The 19730-nt window shown below is 36.0% G+C and overlaps 1 protein-coding gene across 1 annotated transcript; it reads right to left on the bottom strand.

The window, feature by feature from the left end:
- Positions 1 to 163: 163 nt before the first annotated feature.
- LOC125777367 (uncharacterized) lies at positions 164 to 6949 on the bottom strand. Its single transcript, XM_049452131.1, has 3 exons — positions 1025 to 6949; positions 698 to 942; positions 164 to 632 (listed from the first exon to the last, which is right to left on the bottom strand). Exon 1 carries the CDS (start codon positions 2107 to 2109, stop codon positions 1114 to 1116), a length of 996 nt encoding a protein of 331 aa, XP_049308088.1. The 5' UTR covers positions 2110 to 6949; the 3' UTR covers positions 164 to 632; positions 698 to 942; positions 1025 to 1113.
- Between the last annotated feature and the right edge of the window lie 12781 nt (positions 6950 to 19730).

Raw genomic sequence — 19730 nt, 5'->3', positions numbered from 1 at the left:
AGGACCCAACTTTATAAGCGTTTAAAAGACAATTGCAAAACATGTTTTTTAAGTAACGTAATTACACGTTTTATAAAACACGTTTTGAAAATGCTTAAAATCACGTATTTTTAATGAAATAAGTAAGCGTTTTAAACTTTTACTTTGTTTTGGATATGTTTTTTTATTTATACATTTAAAAAATCAGTTTTAATATTAAATTTTGTTTCTTCATAGAATAATATTACATTAAAATACATATAAAAATAGGAACTTCATTGTTTTTCATTTAAAAAATCATTACTACTTAGTATTTTAGTTTACTTTTTTTGTTGTTTTAATTTTAATACGATTTTTGCGTACTGGAAATATGACTTAGAGGCAAGCACAAAGTCCTTTTCCTTGCCTCCATTTTTAGCGAAAGTTTTTGCAATAGAATTTAAATATGAATATAGAAACGTAACTAGAAACCTTTTAAACGTACTTCACTTACGATGAATAGCAGTGGCGACAGTGAAGGCCCTAATGCACTTCTTATCTGCAGTTCCTCGCCAGGAAAAGCTCTCGGCAACGTTGTCAGTCATAATCTTCTGCCACGCTTTCGTAACAAATTTTCTCGAATTGGATGTTGACCATCTTTTTAGATCTGCCTTCTAAAAATATAAATAAAATCGACATCCGTATACAGTCACCGGATATTTCAAATTTAAATTCTTACCAGCAAGGAAAATTTATCTATATCTTCCAGAATAGTTTTCTCAAAATTGAGGAAGTCTTCAATATTAGCATACGGCTTGCTTGGTATAATAGTAGCGTTATTATGTGATACCGCTTTTTTAAGATCAATGATTTCTTTGCGCATCCCCTCACCGTTTTCTGTTAGGCGCAACAATATTAGCTTATTTTTTTCCTCCACCTTTTCAACAGCCTTTTGACATGCGTCGATGATTACTGATTAAATTGCTGCCGAAAAAAATATAAAACAAATATGAGAAAAGTGTTGCGGTGTTATGTTAAAAGTATCCTTTAAAAATAAATATCTTACCCGACGACGTTGCACTATTCAAAGAAGTTGTTGTTGTGCTTGGACTTGGTTGCATCACATAAATAGTTTGTGAGGATGCGATGTCATCATTAATGGGGTCGACGATGTAATTGAGATTGTTCTGCGACATGATCTGCTATGAGTGGCACAAATATATAAGACGATCTGGTGTAGAAGCATAAACATTTTGATGTTACTTCGTCAAGCGTATGGTGATTCGGTGTTTTGTTAAAACTGAGATTTTCGGCACGGTAAATATTAAAAAGCGATGATTGAAGCGGCTTATTATATAAGTTATGTAAGTCTTGTACCCTTAGCCCGTGAAGTACAAAATCGTTATCAGCAGATCTTGATATGGAAATAAGTTTGAAAATTAATTTTTGTACTAAATAAAAGTTCTCAGGTGCAATAGATGATAAATAAAAGTTTTTAGTTTTAACAAATTTGTAAATGCCATCACTTTGTATTGTAGATTTTTTAGAAACAATATTTGTATGATGATTTCCATGTAAACTCTGCTCAACTAGTCTGTTGTAAATTTGGGACGGAACATTATTATTTTTCTTAACCAGTTTCTTAATTTTTCCTAATTTATTTTCAAAATTGAAAGCACTGGTTGTCTCTAGTGATCCAAAGTGCTTGGAATCTCTGGCCAAATGACTCAAACAGTGGCAATTATATGTTAACATTAAATCATCATATAAAACAGGGACTCTGAGTAAGAAATCCTTTATCCGCTCCTCTGCGCATTTGTTATTTTGTACACAATCTTCAGCATTGAGGAGAATTCGCATTGCAAGACTAAGTTGCAAAAAATGAATGTACCTCTCTTCGCTCAATATGTCCTTTAGCACAACCTGGCCTGTATACAAAAGGAACTGACGAAATTCCGTTGCTTTGAAGCAGTCTATCTCTTTTAAATCCCGTGGTTTCCTACAAAGGTCTCTTGGTATGTAACGCGCAATGGATTGAAATTCTGTGTTTAGTTTTCGTATATCATTTTGTTGCAAAGAATAATTTCGATTTTTAACTTTTATCCAGGATCCAAGCAAAGCCTTCATTACACCCAAACACACCACGTGCATGTAATCTAGAGCGAATACTTGGATCACGTCGATTGGAAGTTTTTCAATCTCCAAAGATTTTGCTGGTTGTGATGGCTGACATCAGTTCTTTGCCGAAAATTTATATTTGTGCGCAAAGGATGATTTTGATAATGGAATATCATACGATTCTTTTTCCGTTCGCCCCTCTGAATGCACTTTGTGCAGCAACTATAGCCTGCGTGTCCTTTGACTCCAAGCATAAGTGCTCTAGCTGGTGCAAATAAATGCTCGACATTTTATTACAAAAGTTTTGTTTTCGTATGAGAATCCATTTTGGAGAAGATCGTTCAACTCATCGACAAATTGTGCCAGAAGCTTATTCACATCATTGGGATGCTAACGAGACAACTGGAGCATCAGTAGGCATACGTTTTAGCGTTCTGATATCTTTTGGTAGACCTTCAATTTTGTCGCTTAATAAGTCCAGTAATTTATTAGCATGCACATTGGACACATTGCTCTCTACAAACCATGCAGCTAAACGTTTATTGAAATCAATAGCGGCGCCATCGGACGAGTTCTCACTTTCATCAGAAATATAATCATCGTTTGGCAACAAGGAATCTAAATTATTCTGTGCTTTAGGCACAACCTCCTGTTCCACAAATTCACTCTGGGTACTTACAGAACTTGCAGCCGCACCGTTCCATAGATGTTCAAAAATTTCGAAGCTGCTGCGCACAACACTTTTCTTCTTTTTCGCTGCAGACATTAAATAAGTAGATTATTACCTTTTTTAATAGCAAATGATAATTAAAAGTATCAAACGCACTTAATTTAACAACTTTAAGAACAATTTTACATAATTTATTAACACAACTTATTAGCACAATCTTTTGCGGCGAGAACTACACGTTTTGCTTAAATTTATGAAACACTTGCATTTGCAAGCAAATTGTCAACGACGTTCGCAAAACACTTGCATTTGCAAGCAAATTGTCAACGACGTTCGCAAAACACTTGCATTTGCAAACAAATTGTCAATGACATTCGCAAAACTCTTATTTATGCAAGCTTGCTGCAATCTTAATTTACAAAACGCTTGCCAATATGTTTGCTGGGTAAACAGATTAAAATCTCTTTTCGCTGAAAAAATAACAAATTAAAAATACACATGTATGTATGTATATATTTTGCCAAATATTCAAGAGTATATGGTTTATGCACATAAGCAAAAAATGCAAGGTAAAAAAACAAAACTTTGTATAGATCTTTATTTGACAGTTTTTTGAAAAATGTTATGTCTTAATGAAAACTTCTATAACTCCAAGTCTCAGTAACTCGGAGTTGTTTTATGGATTGTATGATTCGCATTAGGGAAATTGAACTATGTTATGAATCGAGGATAGAATTCGAGCTTAAAAGAATTAGAATTCACGTACCTATGAGAATATGTATTGTATGTCCACACATACATACTTATGTATGTATATATTTTCGCAAAGCGCCTTTTACAATTCGCGCTTTGTTTTTTTTTCGATTTTTTTGGCTTTAGCCCAAATAATTAATGCAGTAATGAAAGGAATCAAGTACGATTTGTATTCCAGCGAAAATTGAAACCATTTAAGTTAAAATACATAAGTATTTGGAAACTGCATAGAAATCGACTTCTGTTTAGCAATGGTAATTATGGGTCGGAAGAAGGGGTTTTAGGCAAAAAACTAACTTATTACTATAGGATAACATAACTACGAGTATTCTACAAAAGCATGTCTAAATTACATACTTGCATATGTTATTAAATTTTAATTTGGTAACAGTTCACGGATACTCGTATTCAATACAAACGTTTTCATCATTTAACATTGATGATTAATTACGCTGGTGTCCAACCGATTCCCAATTTATGGCCGATGTCGAACCTTTAAGTAAACGACCTGAATTTCATGCACAAATGTAAGTACTTATTAAACTTGTATATTAACACAATAAAAGCTTGGAAAATGGCATCACAATATGTACAGATAAATAAATGTAGTCGTATGTTTGTACATAAATGTTGGAATCAAACAGTATTTTAAAGGGTGAAAAGTACTCTTCCAATTCAACCATATTGCATATATCAGTCGTGAATGAAACATATTAAAATGTACAAATGTGTGTGATGGGTATAAAAACCATACTTCATAATACGGTAGCTGAAATCAACCGCGAGGAAGCAAAGGAAAAGGAAGACCTCGACTTCGTTGGAAGGACCGGATGGAGAAGGATCTGGCTTAGCTTCGAATCTCCAATTTGCGCCACCTTGCGAAAAGAGGAAACGACTGGCGCGCTGTTGTTAACTCGCCTATAACCACGTAAGCGGTTTCTACGTCAGTAAAAAAAAAAGAAGAAGAATTTAAGAAAGATATAAACAAGTTTATTCTCAACTGCCATAACTTCTAACTGTTAAATTTAAACTGTGTAATTTATCTGCTGCTCTCTTCAAAGGTAATACGGATTCCAGAAATTACACTGGTTTACGAACTTTTTGATAATTTTTTTGTGATATATACAGATATAGTAATATCGTATATACTTATATACTTGAAAATTCTTTATTTATTCTTCCAAATCAATTTCATCCCCTTCAAAGTAATCCCCTCCCGATGCAATGCATTTATGCCAACGGATTTTCCAATCTTCGAAGCACTGGTTGTAGTCACTTTCTGGGATGGCCTTCAGTTCCGTCTTCGCTGCGGCTTGAATCTCCTCTATCGTATAAAAAACGGTGTCCCCGGAGCGGTCTTTTGAGCTTGGTGAACAGCCAGAAGTCGCACGGTGCCAGATCAGGTGAATACGGTGGTTGCGGAACGATATAGGTTGAGTTTTTGGCGAAATGATCACGAATTACGAGGGCAGTATGGGATGATGCATTATCGTGGTGTAAAAACCAAGAATTGTCTTTCCACAAATCCGGCCTTTTTAGGCGGATAGCGTTACGCAAATGAAGTTGGAAGGAATTCATAATGCACAAAAGCACGATAATCGAAGAAAACAGTCAGCATGACCTTGATTTTTGAGCGACTTTGGTGCGATTTTTTTGGTCTCGGCTTTCTTTTGGCACGATATTCGCTCGATTGATCGGTTGTTTCGGGGTCGTTAGCATAGATCCAAGTCTCATCGCCAGTTATAATGCATTTCATGACACCCTGGTAGAAGCATCGCTTCACACACTTCAACGCGACGCCTTTTTTCCAAAAAATTCAATGTTTACCAGTCGAGATTTGACGTGCTTGAGGCCCAAAACATCTTTCAAAATGGTATTGGCTGAGCCTTTCGATAAGCCAACTTCATCAGCAAGGTCTCTAATTGTTAATCGACGGTTTTTCAACACCAAATCTTTGATTTGTTGAACGTGAACTTCGTCGGTTAAGGTTGATGGTCGCCCTGGACGCTCTTCGTCTTCGACACGTTCACGGCCGGCTTGGAACTCACTATACCACTTGTAAACATTTTTTTTTAGTCATAGCCTCATCACCAAAGGCTTTCTGCACCATCCTCAACGTATCCGCAGCAGAAAATTGATTCCGTAAACAAAATTTAATGCAAATTCTTTGCTCAACAAATTTCGACATCGCAAAAAACGAAAAACTCACTTTTAGCAGCTCACAAAACGACACGTATCTCAAACACTAATGAATATTTTGACATGAAATTTGACATAAAAGTGACTGACAGTACTACCAACCTAAAAAAAAATAATTCTCAATCCTTCGACGCGCGCAGTTTAAATTCAAATGTCACCTTTTTGGGCACAGATTTTAGGTTGGGCTAAACAAGAATCCAGACATATGTATGCCATTTGCTATACCAATCATTTGGACCGAACCAAATGATCATGTATGTATGTATGTGAATGAAATTTTTAAGTTTTCGATCATAATCCTTTATTGAACCCTAAGGACATTATTTTACCACCATTAAAAATGAGCTTCGGCCGGATAAAAAAATGTTTAAAAACTGTGCCTAGAGATGGCAAAGGATTTGTATATATGAAGGAGAAATTGCGCAAAGGCGAAAATTTAAGAGAAATTACGACGACAAATCGGAATATTGCAAAAGACTAAATAAATGAATTTATAACCTCACATAAAGCTTTGGGGTGAATATGATCTTAAAAATATATTTGGAAAAACATCTGGACGCAGGAATGCTAGCAGATTATTGCTGAAGACTTTAAAAGGATCTTCCAAGAGTCAAATATCACGAAAATCATACATTTTTTTCTATATTAACAACAAATTTACTAACTGTAGGTATGCCAGTTTTTTTCATTCACATGTTATTGTTTAGTGGCCTAGTGCACTTGGTATGAGTTTTCATGTGACAAAGTTAAAATTTTGTTAAACGGTGTTATAAAAAAGGTGTGATAAGAATTGAAAAAAAAATATTCGAAAGCATTTCTACGTACATATAAGCATATAATAATAATTATAATATAAAAAATTTTGGGTTGTCAAAAAAGTCTTGCGGTATTTTCGTTAGTTGGCGCTGAAAGCACGTAGTTCTAGTTTTATTCGTCGCATCGGCATGCTATACCTTTTTGGAAAGCTCATTTCACGCGCTAATTGATTGATTCTTTCGTTTCTTTTAAGTCGTTCGTGAGTTATAGCGCCGCAAACATGGAGCAAAATAAAGAGAAAATACGGCATATTTTACAGTACTACTACGGAAGGCCTGTCGTCGAAAATTGCGATAAAATCGCTGAATTGGTCGAAAGAGACCGGCATAGTAGTCATCAAACCGTTATAAACCATTTGAAGAAGTTTGGAGTCACTAAGAAGCTCGATGTATGGGTGCCACACGAATTGATTCAATAAAAATCCCGCAAGACTTTTTTGACAACCCAATATATATAAATAATAATAATTTTAATATAAATTGTACTTTGTGATAAGTAAAATACCGATATCTGGCAAAATTAGAAGACTCAACTAATGAAAAGGAAAAGGAAATTTTGAAAATATTAATACTTTTTTCGATTCAACAGTAACCTAGCCGTTACTTATTGTTTCTTCCTAAAAAGAAAAAATAGTTAAACCTATTATGGAAGTAGGGAACTCTACTAACGTATTTTAATTTTTGCAAAAATTATCTCTTTCCATTAAATTTTGCAGAATGTCATGTCCTTGTCCTGTGGCTTATACACATCCGATTATAATGAATTACCACGCAACAACCTTAATCTGTCACTTTAATCAGCAGAAATGATTTATTCCGTTCGTCATCTGTTGACTTGAAAATTGTTTTGCGGCGAAGATCTCCGAATTAATAACATGTACATATGTATGTATATACATAACCACACATACAGTTTAATATGTACAGACATCAACATGTTACGATGGAAAAATTCTTTATAAATTATTATACAATAATTATGCCAAGACACTGGGATTAAAATTTTGCAGAAAGAAACATATGGAGAAACAATTTAACGGATTATATAATGCTTCGGTCTTAACAGAACTATGATGTAACGGGTGATTTTTTTGAGGTTAGGATTTTCATGCATTAGTATTTGACAGATCACGTGGGATTTCAGACATGGTGTCAAAGAGAAAGATGCTCAGTATGCTTTGACATTTCATCATGAATAGACTTACTAACGAGCAACGCTTGCAAATCATTGAATTTTATTACCAAAATCAGTGTTCGGTTCGAAATGTGTTTCGCGCTTTACGTATCGACAAATTTTGTTCAGCGATGAGGCTCATTTCTGGTTGAATGGCTACGTAAATAAGCAAAATTGCCGCATTTGGGGTGAAGAGCAACCAGAAGCCGTTCAAGAACTGCCCATGCATCCCGAAAAATGCACTGTTTGGTGTGGTTTGTACGCTGGTGGAATCATTGGACCGTATTTTTTCAAAGATGCTGTTGGACGCAACGTTACGGTGAATGGCGATCGCTATCGTTCGATGCTAACAAACTTTTTGTTGCCAAAAATGGAAGAACTGAACTTGGTTGACATGTGGTTTCAACAAGATGGCGCTACATGCCACACAGCTCGCGATTCTATGGCCATTTTGAGGGAAAACTTCGGACAACAATTCATCTCAAGAAATGGACCCGTAAGTTGGCCACCAAGATCATGCGATTTAACGCCTTTAGACTATTTTTTGTGGGGCTACGTCAAGTCTAAAGTCTACAGAAATAAGCCAGCAACTATTCCAGCTTTGGAAGACAACATTTCCGAAGAAATTCGGGCTATTCCAGCCGAAATGCTCGAAAAAGTTGCCCAAAATTGGACTTTCCGAATGGACCACCTAAGACGCAGCCGCGGTCAACATTTAAATGAAATTATCTTCAAAAAGTAAATGTCATGAACCAATCTAACGTTTCAAATAAAGAACCGATGAGATTTTGCAAATTTTATGCGTTTTTTTTTTAAAAAAAGTTATCAAGCTCTTAAAAAATCACCCTATAGAATGTTTTGAAAACCATAGCAAGCAAAAGCATACGTATTTATTTACTTCACTACTTATACTAAACATAAGTATGTTTAAGTACATATATAGAAAATTAACAATTACTCAGTTTCAAAGTGCATATTTTAGCACAAATATGTGTCGAGATCATTGGATGTTAATGAGTGTGAATAGATAGTTTTGAAATGAGGTAATTTAACTCATAAATTATAGCATAATGATAGATCGAGTCCTAACCTTTAATAGATTCATAAAATATGGAAGTTGCCTCGACTATTGTTGCAGAGAACATTGAATTTTACCAATATTAAGAGCATATTATCACGCTGGTTCTGATAAAATTAGTAAGACCTTTTATTTAAATTTCGAGAGAAAACCCCGTCGAAATATTTATATAATATTTACTTTCAACCAACATCGTGCCGCAACCAACGATTCGTTGCTTCGTGTGCCTTCTAGCTATTCAGCAAACTCAAATCACCTCTCCGGGGAAACCGCTCTGAGTCAACTGATGATGTTAAACGTGAATCACTGCGCGCATTGAGGCTATTCGAAAATTGATTTTAACAACTGTTTCGAGGATTGGAAAAAAAGTTGGCATGTGTGTATTGGGCCCAAGGAGGATTATTTTAAAGAAAATGATTAGATTTTGAAGAATATGTAAATTAAGAACTTTGATGTTTTGAATAAAGTCTTATAATTTTTTGCTAATGTAACTTTTTTTGAACTTCCGTGTAACTTTATACCGCTTATATAGACCAATTTGTAAGCTATCTCAATGGAAATGCGAGTGCGTGTCTTACTAAGCACAGTGTATTTTTATGCCTAAAATGGATAAAATCGGCCCTTTGCCCTAGTCTCCTTTATTCTAATATTTGAATTGTCAAAACTTCGGTTGGTTTTGGGGACACTTTCTTCTGCTACCCTGGTCACCAAGACACTTCTGGCCCATATGTGAAACTAGATTGATTGCTTTGGCAGCTGCTTTTCTGACAATGCTCATGCATTAGAGCAGTGTTTCTCAAAGTGGGCGATAACGCCCCCTTGTGGGCGCTGCAGGTGTCAAGGGGAGCGGTAAGAGACCCAGAAAGAAAATGGAGGCGTTGTGTGAGAAAATATGTGAAGAACTATTATTTGCTAGAAATTTAGAGACCGATACAAAAGGCGAAACCATATTCAATATATTGGAAAAGTTTTGCGATGAAAAAGAGATTCCTTTGAAAAATATTATTTCAATTGCTACGGATGGCGCTCCGGCTATGATAAGGTGCCATAAAGGCTTAATAGCGCACTTAAAAAATAAAATTCCAGATGTCCTTGGCGTACATTGCGTTATTCATAGACCACATTTAGTTGCTAGAAACTTAAGTCAAAAACTATTTTAATCACTGCAATATGTCATCAAAGCAGTCAATAAAATCCGCAACAGCTCTTTGAATGATAGATTAGTTCTTGGAGAACTTATAGAATTGACAACAAACGAGGAAATAAAAATCAAGTTCAAAAATGGTTCCAAGAATTTTGGCTACAAAAACCGATCTCGCAATTGTACCCTGGATTGTGGTCAATCCTTCAACGATTCTTGATAGCATTCCCATCGTCATATTTGTGTGAACGTGGATTTAGTGCTGTGACAACGCTGCTTACTAAAAATAGAAATCGTTTGCTTGCCGAACGTGGCGACTTGCGACTTTTCTTGAGTAAATAGGAACCTGATATTAACAAACTTATTAAAGAGCATCAGATCCATTCGATTATTTTAGTTTAATTTTTAATAAAAGATTCTCTGTTTTAATACTATAAAGTTGTGTTTCAATAATCATTCTTATTGGCAGGTGGAGCCCGTGAGAGTTAACTTGAGACCTAAGCGCCGTTGTATGCTACCTACTGCACTCAGGTTTCAAGTTGCTGGTTATAGTAAAAGTTTCGTTTAGAATTCTCCGTTAATATACATATATAGGTCACAATAATTAATTTGAAATTAAAGTGGTTTTTAAATAGGTGAAAAAATGGGGGGCGCTAAAAAATATTTATTCTCAAAGTGGGCGGTAGACAAAATAAGTTTGGGAACCACTGCACTAGAGGATAGCTCCCCGGCTTTCACAATAGCAAAGACCCCTACTTGAAATATAATGCAGTGACCAGAAAGCTTAAAAGCTTCCTTATGCCTAGATCTGGACAGTATTTCCCCGACCCAACTCCATCCTATATTTTCTAACTATCCGTATAAATTTTTAATGTGCTGTGGGAAGCTATCATTGCCTTTATGTGAACTATCTTTTTCTTTCTCTGAACCTTCTTTCCCAATTGAAAAGTGGGATAACGTAATCGGTGTTTGTCAGAGGTCAATAGGTGGAAGGTTTAGCACTACGTCCATACAAGGAATTTATGACCTTTCTTACTCTTTCATACACAATGTGCTTCCATAGCAGATTGCTGTCCAAAGAGAGAAAATGAGAGTTGTATTCCAGTTATCGAAGGGGTCCGTTGTTTCTGGATTCAACCCTAAACCTGCTTGCAACTGTTAATATCTTTGTAACGGTTAAGTTTACGAAAAAACGTAGAAAACCGTAGGAAACCACAGGTAGAGCATTAAATTTTCTATAAAATACTAGCTGACCCCGCAGCCGTTGTCTTGCGTGAAATTAAAGTGTTTTGAAATGAAAGAAAAGCTAAATTTATCATTTCTTTTTTGTTTAATGTAAAGCAGCTTAATAAACTAAATTTTTTGGTTTCTGTTCCGGTGCGTAAATGTAAAGGGAAGATAGTTTTCCAACTCGTGAGCACGCCACATATTTTTGGCCGTGTAAAAAACATAGCAGTTCCAAATTTATGCCACACATTTCTAGCGACTATCCTTGTGTCCTGATGATTGTCATCTCAAATGCAATTTTTACTAGAAACGGAATACGTTTGAACTAAAATGGCAAATCGTTAGAACTCAAACGAATTCGTGGGATCAAGCATTCTGTCCCTTTGTATTCGATAGGTGCGTCACAATCAGTCGGGATCCATTACACAATTTCGGCGCTTGTAGACTGCGAAGCATAATAACGACAGATCAAACTTTGAGATGCAAATGATGCGGTGGCATAACAAGCCTCTCCAAAGAATTTAGAAATTCCACTGGATAATTCACGGCGTCGTCTTCATTGTCAAGACGATCGATCGATTTGTATGAGCGCAAGTCTCCCGGAATTTGACTTAAATCTTCCAGTTTAAGTCAACAACATCGGTATTTTTAGCAGCTAAAATTGCGGGTGCACTCAAGGAATCGTAGTTACGATAATTTGGCTAATGTTCGGATAAACATTCGTGATGAGTTCATCTTTTGTGAATCGATAAACGGCAGATGGAATTGAAATCAAACCACCGGAAGAGTCAACCGGAATTGACACATTTCCTATTCTTAGCGAATACGATGTAAAATGTCTTCGACGATGCATTCCATGCATAATCGTCAAAGTCAATTTTGTTTCTGGCGGTGTTTCCATTGGCTGTAATGTGTTCTCTGTGTTGAAATACACTCTTTGGCCATTCTCCAAATTAAATGCGAGACGTACAACAGTCGGCAAACGTTTATGAATTATAAAAGTAAACATCCTACAAAGCATCTAATTGCAGTTCATGTATCGGCCGTATTGTTCAAGACCGCCATGTTGCTTCTTTTGGTGACGTAATTACAAACATATTTTATCGATTACACCAAACTGCAATAATCAACATTGATATGAGTTTTGAATCTGAATTAGACAATAATGGTGAATATAGTACGATTCATATGTTGTCAACTTCGATATTCGCTCTTCTAAATTGAATGCTAAATATTCGGCCATTGTCGTCTGGTGAGCGATGCCGATAGATTGGATATCCATCATTTCTAGTTTGTGTTTCCGAAGGAAAAGCACATGGATACTGTTTCGTGCATTTATTGTCAGACATACAAACCGAAGTGGGATTGTGGTGTCCGCAAGGTCCATGAACCTTATTGGTTTTCATCACTTCGTATAATACTGGATCTTCCTTTGCATCAGGAATTTCCGCATGATTGAATGACTTCATCAATTTGATCTGGTGTAACCACCTTCCACCATCCACAATCCAAAGAAGAATGTGTGCCTTGGGCTGCTAATGTATGTTGATGCCAAAAAGAACGCCGACCGATATTAGCACGACCTCTTCATGCCATCGCACAGTGGTTCCATTTGTATGGAGGATAGCGACAAAAATAGTTAAAATAGAGATACTGACCTGCAATATACACAGCATATTTCTGTTCATGCAAGTACGATATTCTGAAAAAATCGCAATTGTATAACACCCACTTTTCATATTCTACATACATATATAATTCTAACGTTAAAATACCTGAGCATATGATAAATTTTGTTCCAATTCCCGGATTTGTTATTAATAAAAAATGGAAGGGAAAACAGATGTGCCAAATAAAAATTTTATTAATTTGGAGGAAAAATAAGGACGTTGTAAACCTCAATAAAAAATTCCTTTACGTAATTAGTCTTCCAACAATTCTATTGCAATTTAATAATGCGCTTTTATTTTTGCATGGCAATTTTCGTTGACCTGTAATAAATGGATCTGAGCTCAACAATAACATATTAAGTAAATCCGTATTTGTTGCAATTCGAGAAGTTTTCCTCGTATGTTGAAGCCTATACCTCTTAATATCCTTGTTTTTGGCTTCCGCAGCTTCCTCTGATAGTTCTCCAATGGATATTATTGCACTTTCGATGACTTCGGAACCATGCACTAGGATCTTGTGGACTGAAGGTGGAAGATAGAACCAAAGGTACTTCTCTACAAGCCCTTTAGCAGTTTCAAGTGCGAATTGCTTAAATTTGTCCGCGCTTATTTTATATCCTGATGACATACATAGCTTGCAGTGTTGCCATCGTTTGACGTCCCACTACCTCCTGTTTTTGGCATGTCGACTATTAAACCCATTTCTGATCTAAACTTATTTCTAATCAGAATTTTTTTAGAGCACAAAATTTCAAAAATATGGGAGCGAGAAAATATGCATTGATGAGACGTTCCTACGATAAGAAATTAAAAAATAAAAATCTCAGAGAGAGAGAGTGAGACAACAACAACTAATTCTACATTTGTTTATTGATATTACTTGCAAAAACCAATGCTATAACACGCACATTTGATGTACAAAATACACTTTGAAACTAAAAAGTTAGGTTATTTTAATGAACTTTATTTAGAAACCTGCAAATCCCTGCACATAAACTTAATATTATTTTAAACTATATACTTGTATCAACATTTACACACTAATCCGGTCACTGCATTCGGTTGACAAAGTTACTAAATCTCCAAATACATTTAACAAAGCACAACAAAACTGAATCAAAAAGACACTTTATTAAAATTTGTTATTCTAAAAACAACAACACAATTTAAAAACTTGTTATTACTAAAAAATAATACTATTACCATCTACTTTAATTTCCATTTTCAGTATTTTTATTTAGACACTTTTTTAAATTAAACTTTTGCAGTTGAATGTACACGTTGCTTTCGCTTTTATTTTTGTCAACTATTTACTTCTGTGCAAGGCCGTACATTAGTTGCTTTCACTCAAGAAGTTCCGTTAGAAATAATCAAAACAAACTCAAAATACATAAATTTGATGGCATATGCAACTATTTATTTAGCTACAAGCCCAATATATAAACACAGACTTTTTTATTTTTGTCGTATGGGAGGAACCACCGTGCATCGTAACAAATTTCAATCTGTAATTGATCACGTTGTGTGAAACACACATAGCATTTTCAGTGAATAATTTTCAAAAATTTTTGAAGCAAACGCCAAATTTGAACGATTTAAATAATAGAAAAACAAAACAAAAAAATTGAATAAAAAAAATTTTATGGAAAAAATTAACTTTTTAGAATGGTTCAATTTTCCGACTTTTCCTCATGAAAGACATACAGGTTTTTTATTTCTAAACCTTTCCCGATCCACACAGAACATTCTCTGAAAATTTCATCAAGATTGGTTCAGTCGTTCCCTTAGCGTTACTAATAAACAAACATTCATTCGTTTGTACGGAAAAAAGAAAAGGGCTGTTTTTAGAGGGTTTCCGGCATTTATCGGAATTTTTCGTGCCGTAAAAACCATCGTTGAAAATCAACGAACATTTAGAAGAAAGAATTGGCAAAATTGGTACAGACGTTTTGGAGTTATGCGCTTACCAACACATTTTGCGATTCATTTTTATATATAAGACTAGCTGACCCCGCAGCCGTTGTCCTGCGTGAAATTATGTGTTTTGAAATGAAAAGAAAGGTAAATTTATCATTTCTTTTTTTTTAATGTAACGCAGCTTAATAAACTAAATTTTTTGGTTTCTGTTCCTGTGCGTAAATGTGCAGAGAAGATAGTTTTCCAACTCGTGAGCACGCCACATATTTTTGGCCGTGTAAAAAACATAGCAGTTCCAAATTTATGCCACACATTTCCAGCGACTATCCTTGTGTCCTGATGATTGTCTTCTCAAATGCAATTTTTGCTGGAAACGAAATTCGTTTGAACTAAAATGCAAATCGATAGAACTCAAAGGAATTCGTAGAATCAAGCATTCTGCCCCCTTGTATTCGATAGGTGCGTCACAATCAGTCAGGTTCCATTACACAGTTTCGGCGCTTGCAGATTGCGATGCACAATAACTACAGATCCAATTTTTTTCACGGCGTCGTCTTCAAGACGATCCATCGATTTGTATGAGCGCAAGCCTCCCGGAATTTGACTTTGAATCATCCAGTTTCAGTCAACAACATCGGTAAATTTGGCAGCTAAAATTGCGCGTGCACTCAAGGAATCGTAGTTACGATAATTTGGCTAATGTTCGGATAAACATTCTTGATGAGTTCATCTTTTGTGAATCGATAAACGGCAGATGGAATTGATATCAAACCACCGGAAGTATCAACCGGAACTGACACATTTCCAATTCTTAGCGAATACGATGTAAACTGTCTTCGACGATGCATTCCATGTATAATCGTCAAAGTCAATTTTGTTTCTGGCGGTGTTTCCACTGGCTGTAATGTGTTCTCTGGGTTGAAATACACTCTTTGGCTATTCTCCAAATTAAATGCGAGACGCACAACAGTCGGCAAACGTTTATGAATTATAAAAGTGAACATCCTACAAAGCGCCTTATTGCAGTTCATGTAACGGCCGTATCGTTCAAGACCGCCATGTTTGGTGAAGTAATTACAAACATATTTCATCGATTACCCCAAACTGCAATAATCAACATTGACATGAGTTTTGAATCTGAATTAGACAATAATGGTGAATATAGTACGATCCATATGCTGTCAACTTCGATATTCACTCTTCTAAATTGAATGCTGAATATTCGGCCATTGTCGTCTGGTGAGCGACGCCGATAGAGTGGATATCCATCATTTCTAGTGTGTGTTTCCGAAGGAAAAGCACGTGGATACTGTTTCGTGCATTTATTGTCAGACATACAAACCGAAGTTGGGTTGTGGTGCCCGTAAGGTCCATGAGCCTTATTGGTTTTCATCACTTCGTATAATACTGAATCTTCCTTTGCATCAGGAATTTCCGCATGATTGAATGACTTCATCTGGTGTAATCACTATCCAAAGAAGAATGTGTGCGTGTGGAAAATCTCTCTCTTGCCACTCAACAGAGTACATCTAGCATCTACATAACAGCACCATATATACGTTGCTTAAAGATAAAGACCATCCAAGCTGTAGCTTGAAAAATCTTTCTGCGACATCGTGACAATCGCTTGCTGATTGTCAGCGATCCGTAATACCGCACGTATGTCATCGCATCCTGGGAGTACTCGGTCATGTGTCTTGAGCTGCTAATGTATGTTGATGCCAAAAAGAAAGCCGACCGATATTAGTGCGACCTTTTCGTGGCATCGTAACAAATTTCAATCTGTAAATGATCACTTTGTGTGCAACATACATAACATTTTCACTGAATAATTTTCAAAAATTTTTGAAGCAAACGACAAATTTGAACGATTCAAATAATTGAAAAACAAAACAAAAAAAAATCTAAAAGAAAATTTGTATGGAAAAAATTAACTTTTTGTTATCGTCCAATTTTCGGACTTTTCCTCACGAAAAGCATACAGGTTTTTTATTTCTAAACCTTCCGCGATCCACACAGAACATTCTCAGAAAATTTCATCAAGATTGGTTTTGTCGTTGCCTTAGCGTTACTAATAAACAAACAAGCATTCGTTTGTATGGGAAAAAGAAAAGGGCTGTTTTAGGGGTTTTCCGGCAATTATTCGGAGTTTTCTTGACGTAAAAACCATCCTTGAGCCTCAACGAACATTTTAAAAAAAGAATTGGCAAAATTTGTCCAGGCGTTGTTGAGTTATGCGCTTACCAACACATTTTGCGATTCATTTTTATATATAAGATAAGATAAGATTTTATTTTCAATGTAACGCAGCTTGATAAACAACATTTTTTGGTTTCTGTTCCGGTGCGTAAATGTACAGAGAAGATAGTTTTCCAACTTGTGAGCACGCCACGTATTTTTGGCCGTGTAAAAAACATAGCAGCTCAAAATTTATGCCATACACTTATAGCGACTATCCTTCTGTCCTGATGATTGTCATCTCAAATGCTATTTTACTGGAAACGGAATCCGTTTGAACTGAAATGGCAAATCGTGAGAACTCAAACAAATTCGTAGAATCAAGCATTCTCCCCCCTTGTATTCGATAGCTGCGTCACAATCAGTTGGGTTCCATTACACAGTTTCGGCTTGTTTCGGCGCTTGTAGATTGCGAAGCATAATAACGACAGATCCAACTTTGAGACGCAAATGATGCGCTGGCATACAAAGCCCCTCCAAAGAATTTAGAAATTCCACAGGATAATTCACGGCGTCGTCTTCATTGTCAAGACGATCGATCGATTTGTATGAGCGCAATTCTCCCGGAATTTGACTTTGAATCTTCCAGTTTAAGTCTCAACAATTCTTGATGAGTTCATCTTTCGTGAATCGATAAACGGCAAATGGAATTGATACCAAACCACCGGAAGTATCAACCGGAATTTATCCATATTCAATTTTTAGATGTAAAATGTCTTCGGCAATGTCATTTTTGTTCGTATCCCATAATAGACGCGGATTTGGAGGCTGATATGTCGAAATTATTATCGTGAAAAGTGTGCGAACGTCATTTTCATTCCAGTGATTATCATTTTCCAGCAATTGTAATTGCTGGCTTGCTTCTCAAAAAGTTGCACACACCGTATCATTCACAGTACGCAATGACTCATATAAAGTTGAACCGCGCACATTTATCAATAGCAACCGAAGGTAGAAACAATCGTCGTTTTTCGGGTGGATTGTGTAAATTCATCTTAATGCATTAATTGATAACACACCTGGATGTCCATCTAATGGTTGGCCTTGCTTTCTGCGTAATTATTTCTTCAACGATGCATTCCATGCATAATATCGTGGTATTTCCGAATCTCTTCGCAAACGGATCACTGACGAAAGTTGAGCAAAAACTCGTAAATGTTAATTTTGTTGCTAGCGGTGTTTCCATTGGCTGTACTGTATTCCCTGGGTTGAAATACACTCTTTGGCCATTCTCCAAATTAACTGCGAGACACACAACAGTCGGAAAGCGCTACAAAGTGCTTTAGTGCAGTTCACGTATCAACCGTATCGTTCAAGACCAATAACCGCCATGTCGCTTCCTTTGGTCATGTACTTACAAACGTATTTTATCGATTACACCAAACTGCGATACTCAACATTGACATGACTTTTGAATGTGAATTAGACAACAGTGGTGAATATAGTATGATCCGTGTGTTGTCAACTTCGATATTCACTCTCCTAAATTGAAAGCTGAATGTTCTGCCATTGTCGTGTGGTGAGCAACGCCGATAAAGTACAGTACAGTACAGCCATCATTTCTTGTTTGTGTTTCCGAAAGAAAAGCACGTGGATAGTGTTTCGTGCATTTATTGTCAGACATACAAATCGAAGTGGGATCGTGATATCCGCAAGGCCCGTGAACCATAATGGTTTTCATCACTTCGTATAATACTGAATCTTTCTCTGCATCAGGAATTTCAGCAGAAATGATTTCATCAATTTCATCTGGTGTAACCACCATCCAAAAAGAATGTGTGTTTGGGGCAAACCTCTCTTTTGCCACTCAACAGAGTACATCTAGTATCTAATCGCAACATATATACGTTGCTTCTAGATAAAGTCCATCGAAGCTGTTGCTTGAAAAGTCTTGATGTGACATCGTGACGATCGCTTGCTGATTGACCGCGATCCATAGTACCGCACGTATGTCATCGCATCTTGGGAGTACTCGGTCAAGTGCCTTGCGCTGCTAATGTACTTATGTTGATGCCAAAAAAACACCGACCGATATTACAAATTTCAATCTGTAATTGATCACTTTGTGTGCAACACACATAACATTTTCACTGAATAATTTCAAAAATTTTTTGAAGCAAACGACAAATTTGAACTATTCAAATAATTTAAAAACAAAACAAAAAAAATTGTATGGAAAAAATTAACTTTTTGTTATCGTCCAATTTTCGGACTTTTCCTCACGAAAAGCATACAGGTTTTTTATTTCTAAACCTTCCGCGATCCACACAGAACATTCTCAGAAAATTTCATCAAGATTGGTTTTGTCGTTGCCTTAGCGTTACTAATAAACAAACAAACATTCGTTTGTATGGGAAAAAGAAAAGGGCTGTTTTAGGGGTTTTCCGGCAATTATTCGGAGTTTTCTTGACGTAAAAACCATCCTTGAGCCTCAACGAACATTTTAAAAAAGAATTGGCAAAATTTGTCCAGGCGTTGTTGAGTTATGCGCTTACCAACACATTTTGCGATTCATTTTTATATATAAGATAAGAATAAGATATGAAACGAAATATTTTTCAAGTAGCTGAAAGCGAGATAGAAATTTAATCTGATATTAAGAAAAAAATAGAAAACCGTTAGGCGGAGGACCTTCCCGTCATAATTAAGATATCATACTTGGGGAGTTCAAAACATTCGTTTAATTTTACCCACACATCCACAATTTCCTCGAATGTTTTCGGCAGGTCTTTCCTGCTTATAGGCCTACATTTTTTTTAGTATGTTGGGTTG

This window comes from Bactrocera dorsalis, chromosome 3 (genome assembly GCF_023373825.1).
Source record: "Bactrocera dorsalis isolate Fly_Bdor chromosome 3, ASM2337382v1, whole genome shotgun sequence".
NCBI lineage: Eukaryota > Metazoa > Arthropoda > Insecta > Diptera > Tephritidae > Bactrocera > Bactrocera dorsalis.
Note: the sequence above shows the minus strand (reverse complement) of the source record. Positions and strands in the feature narration are given on the sequence as shown.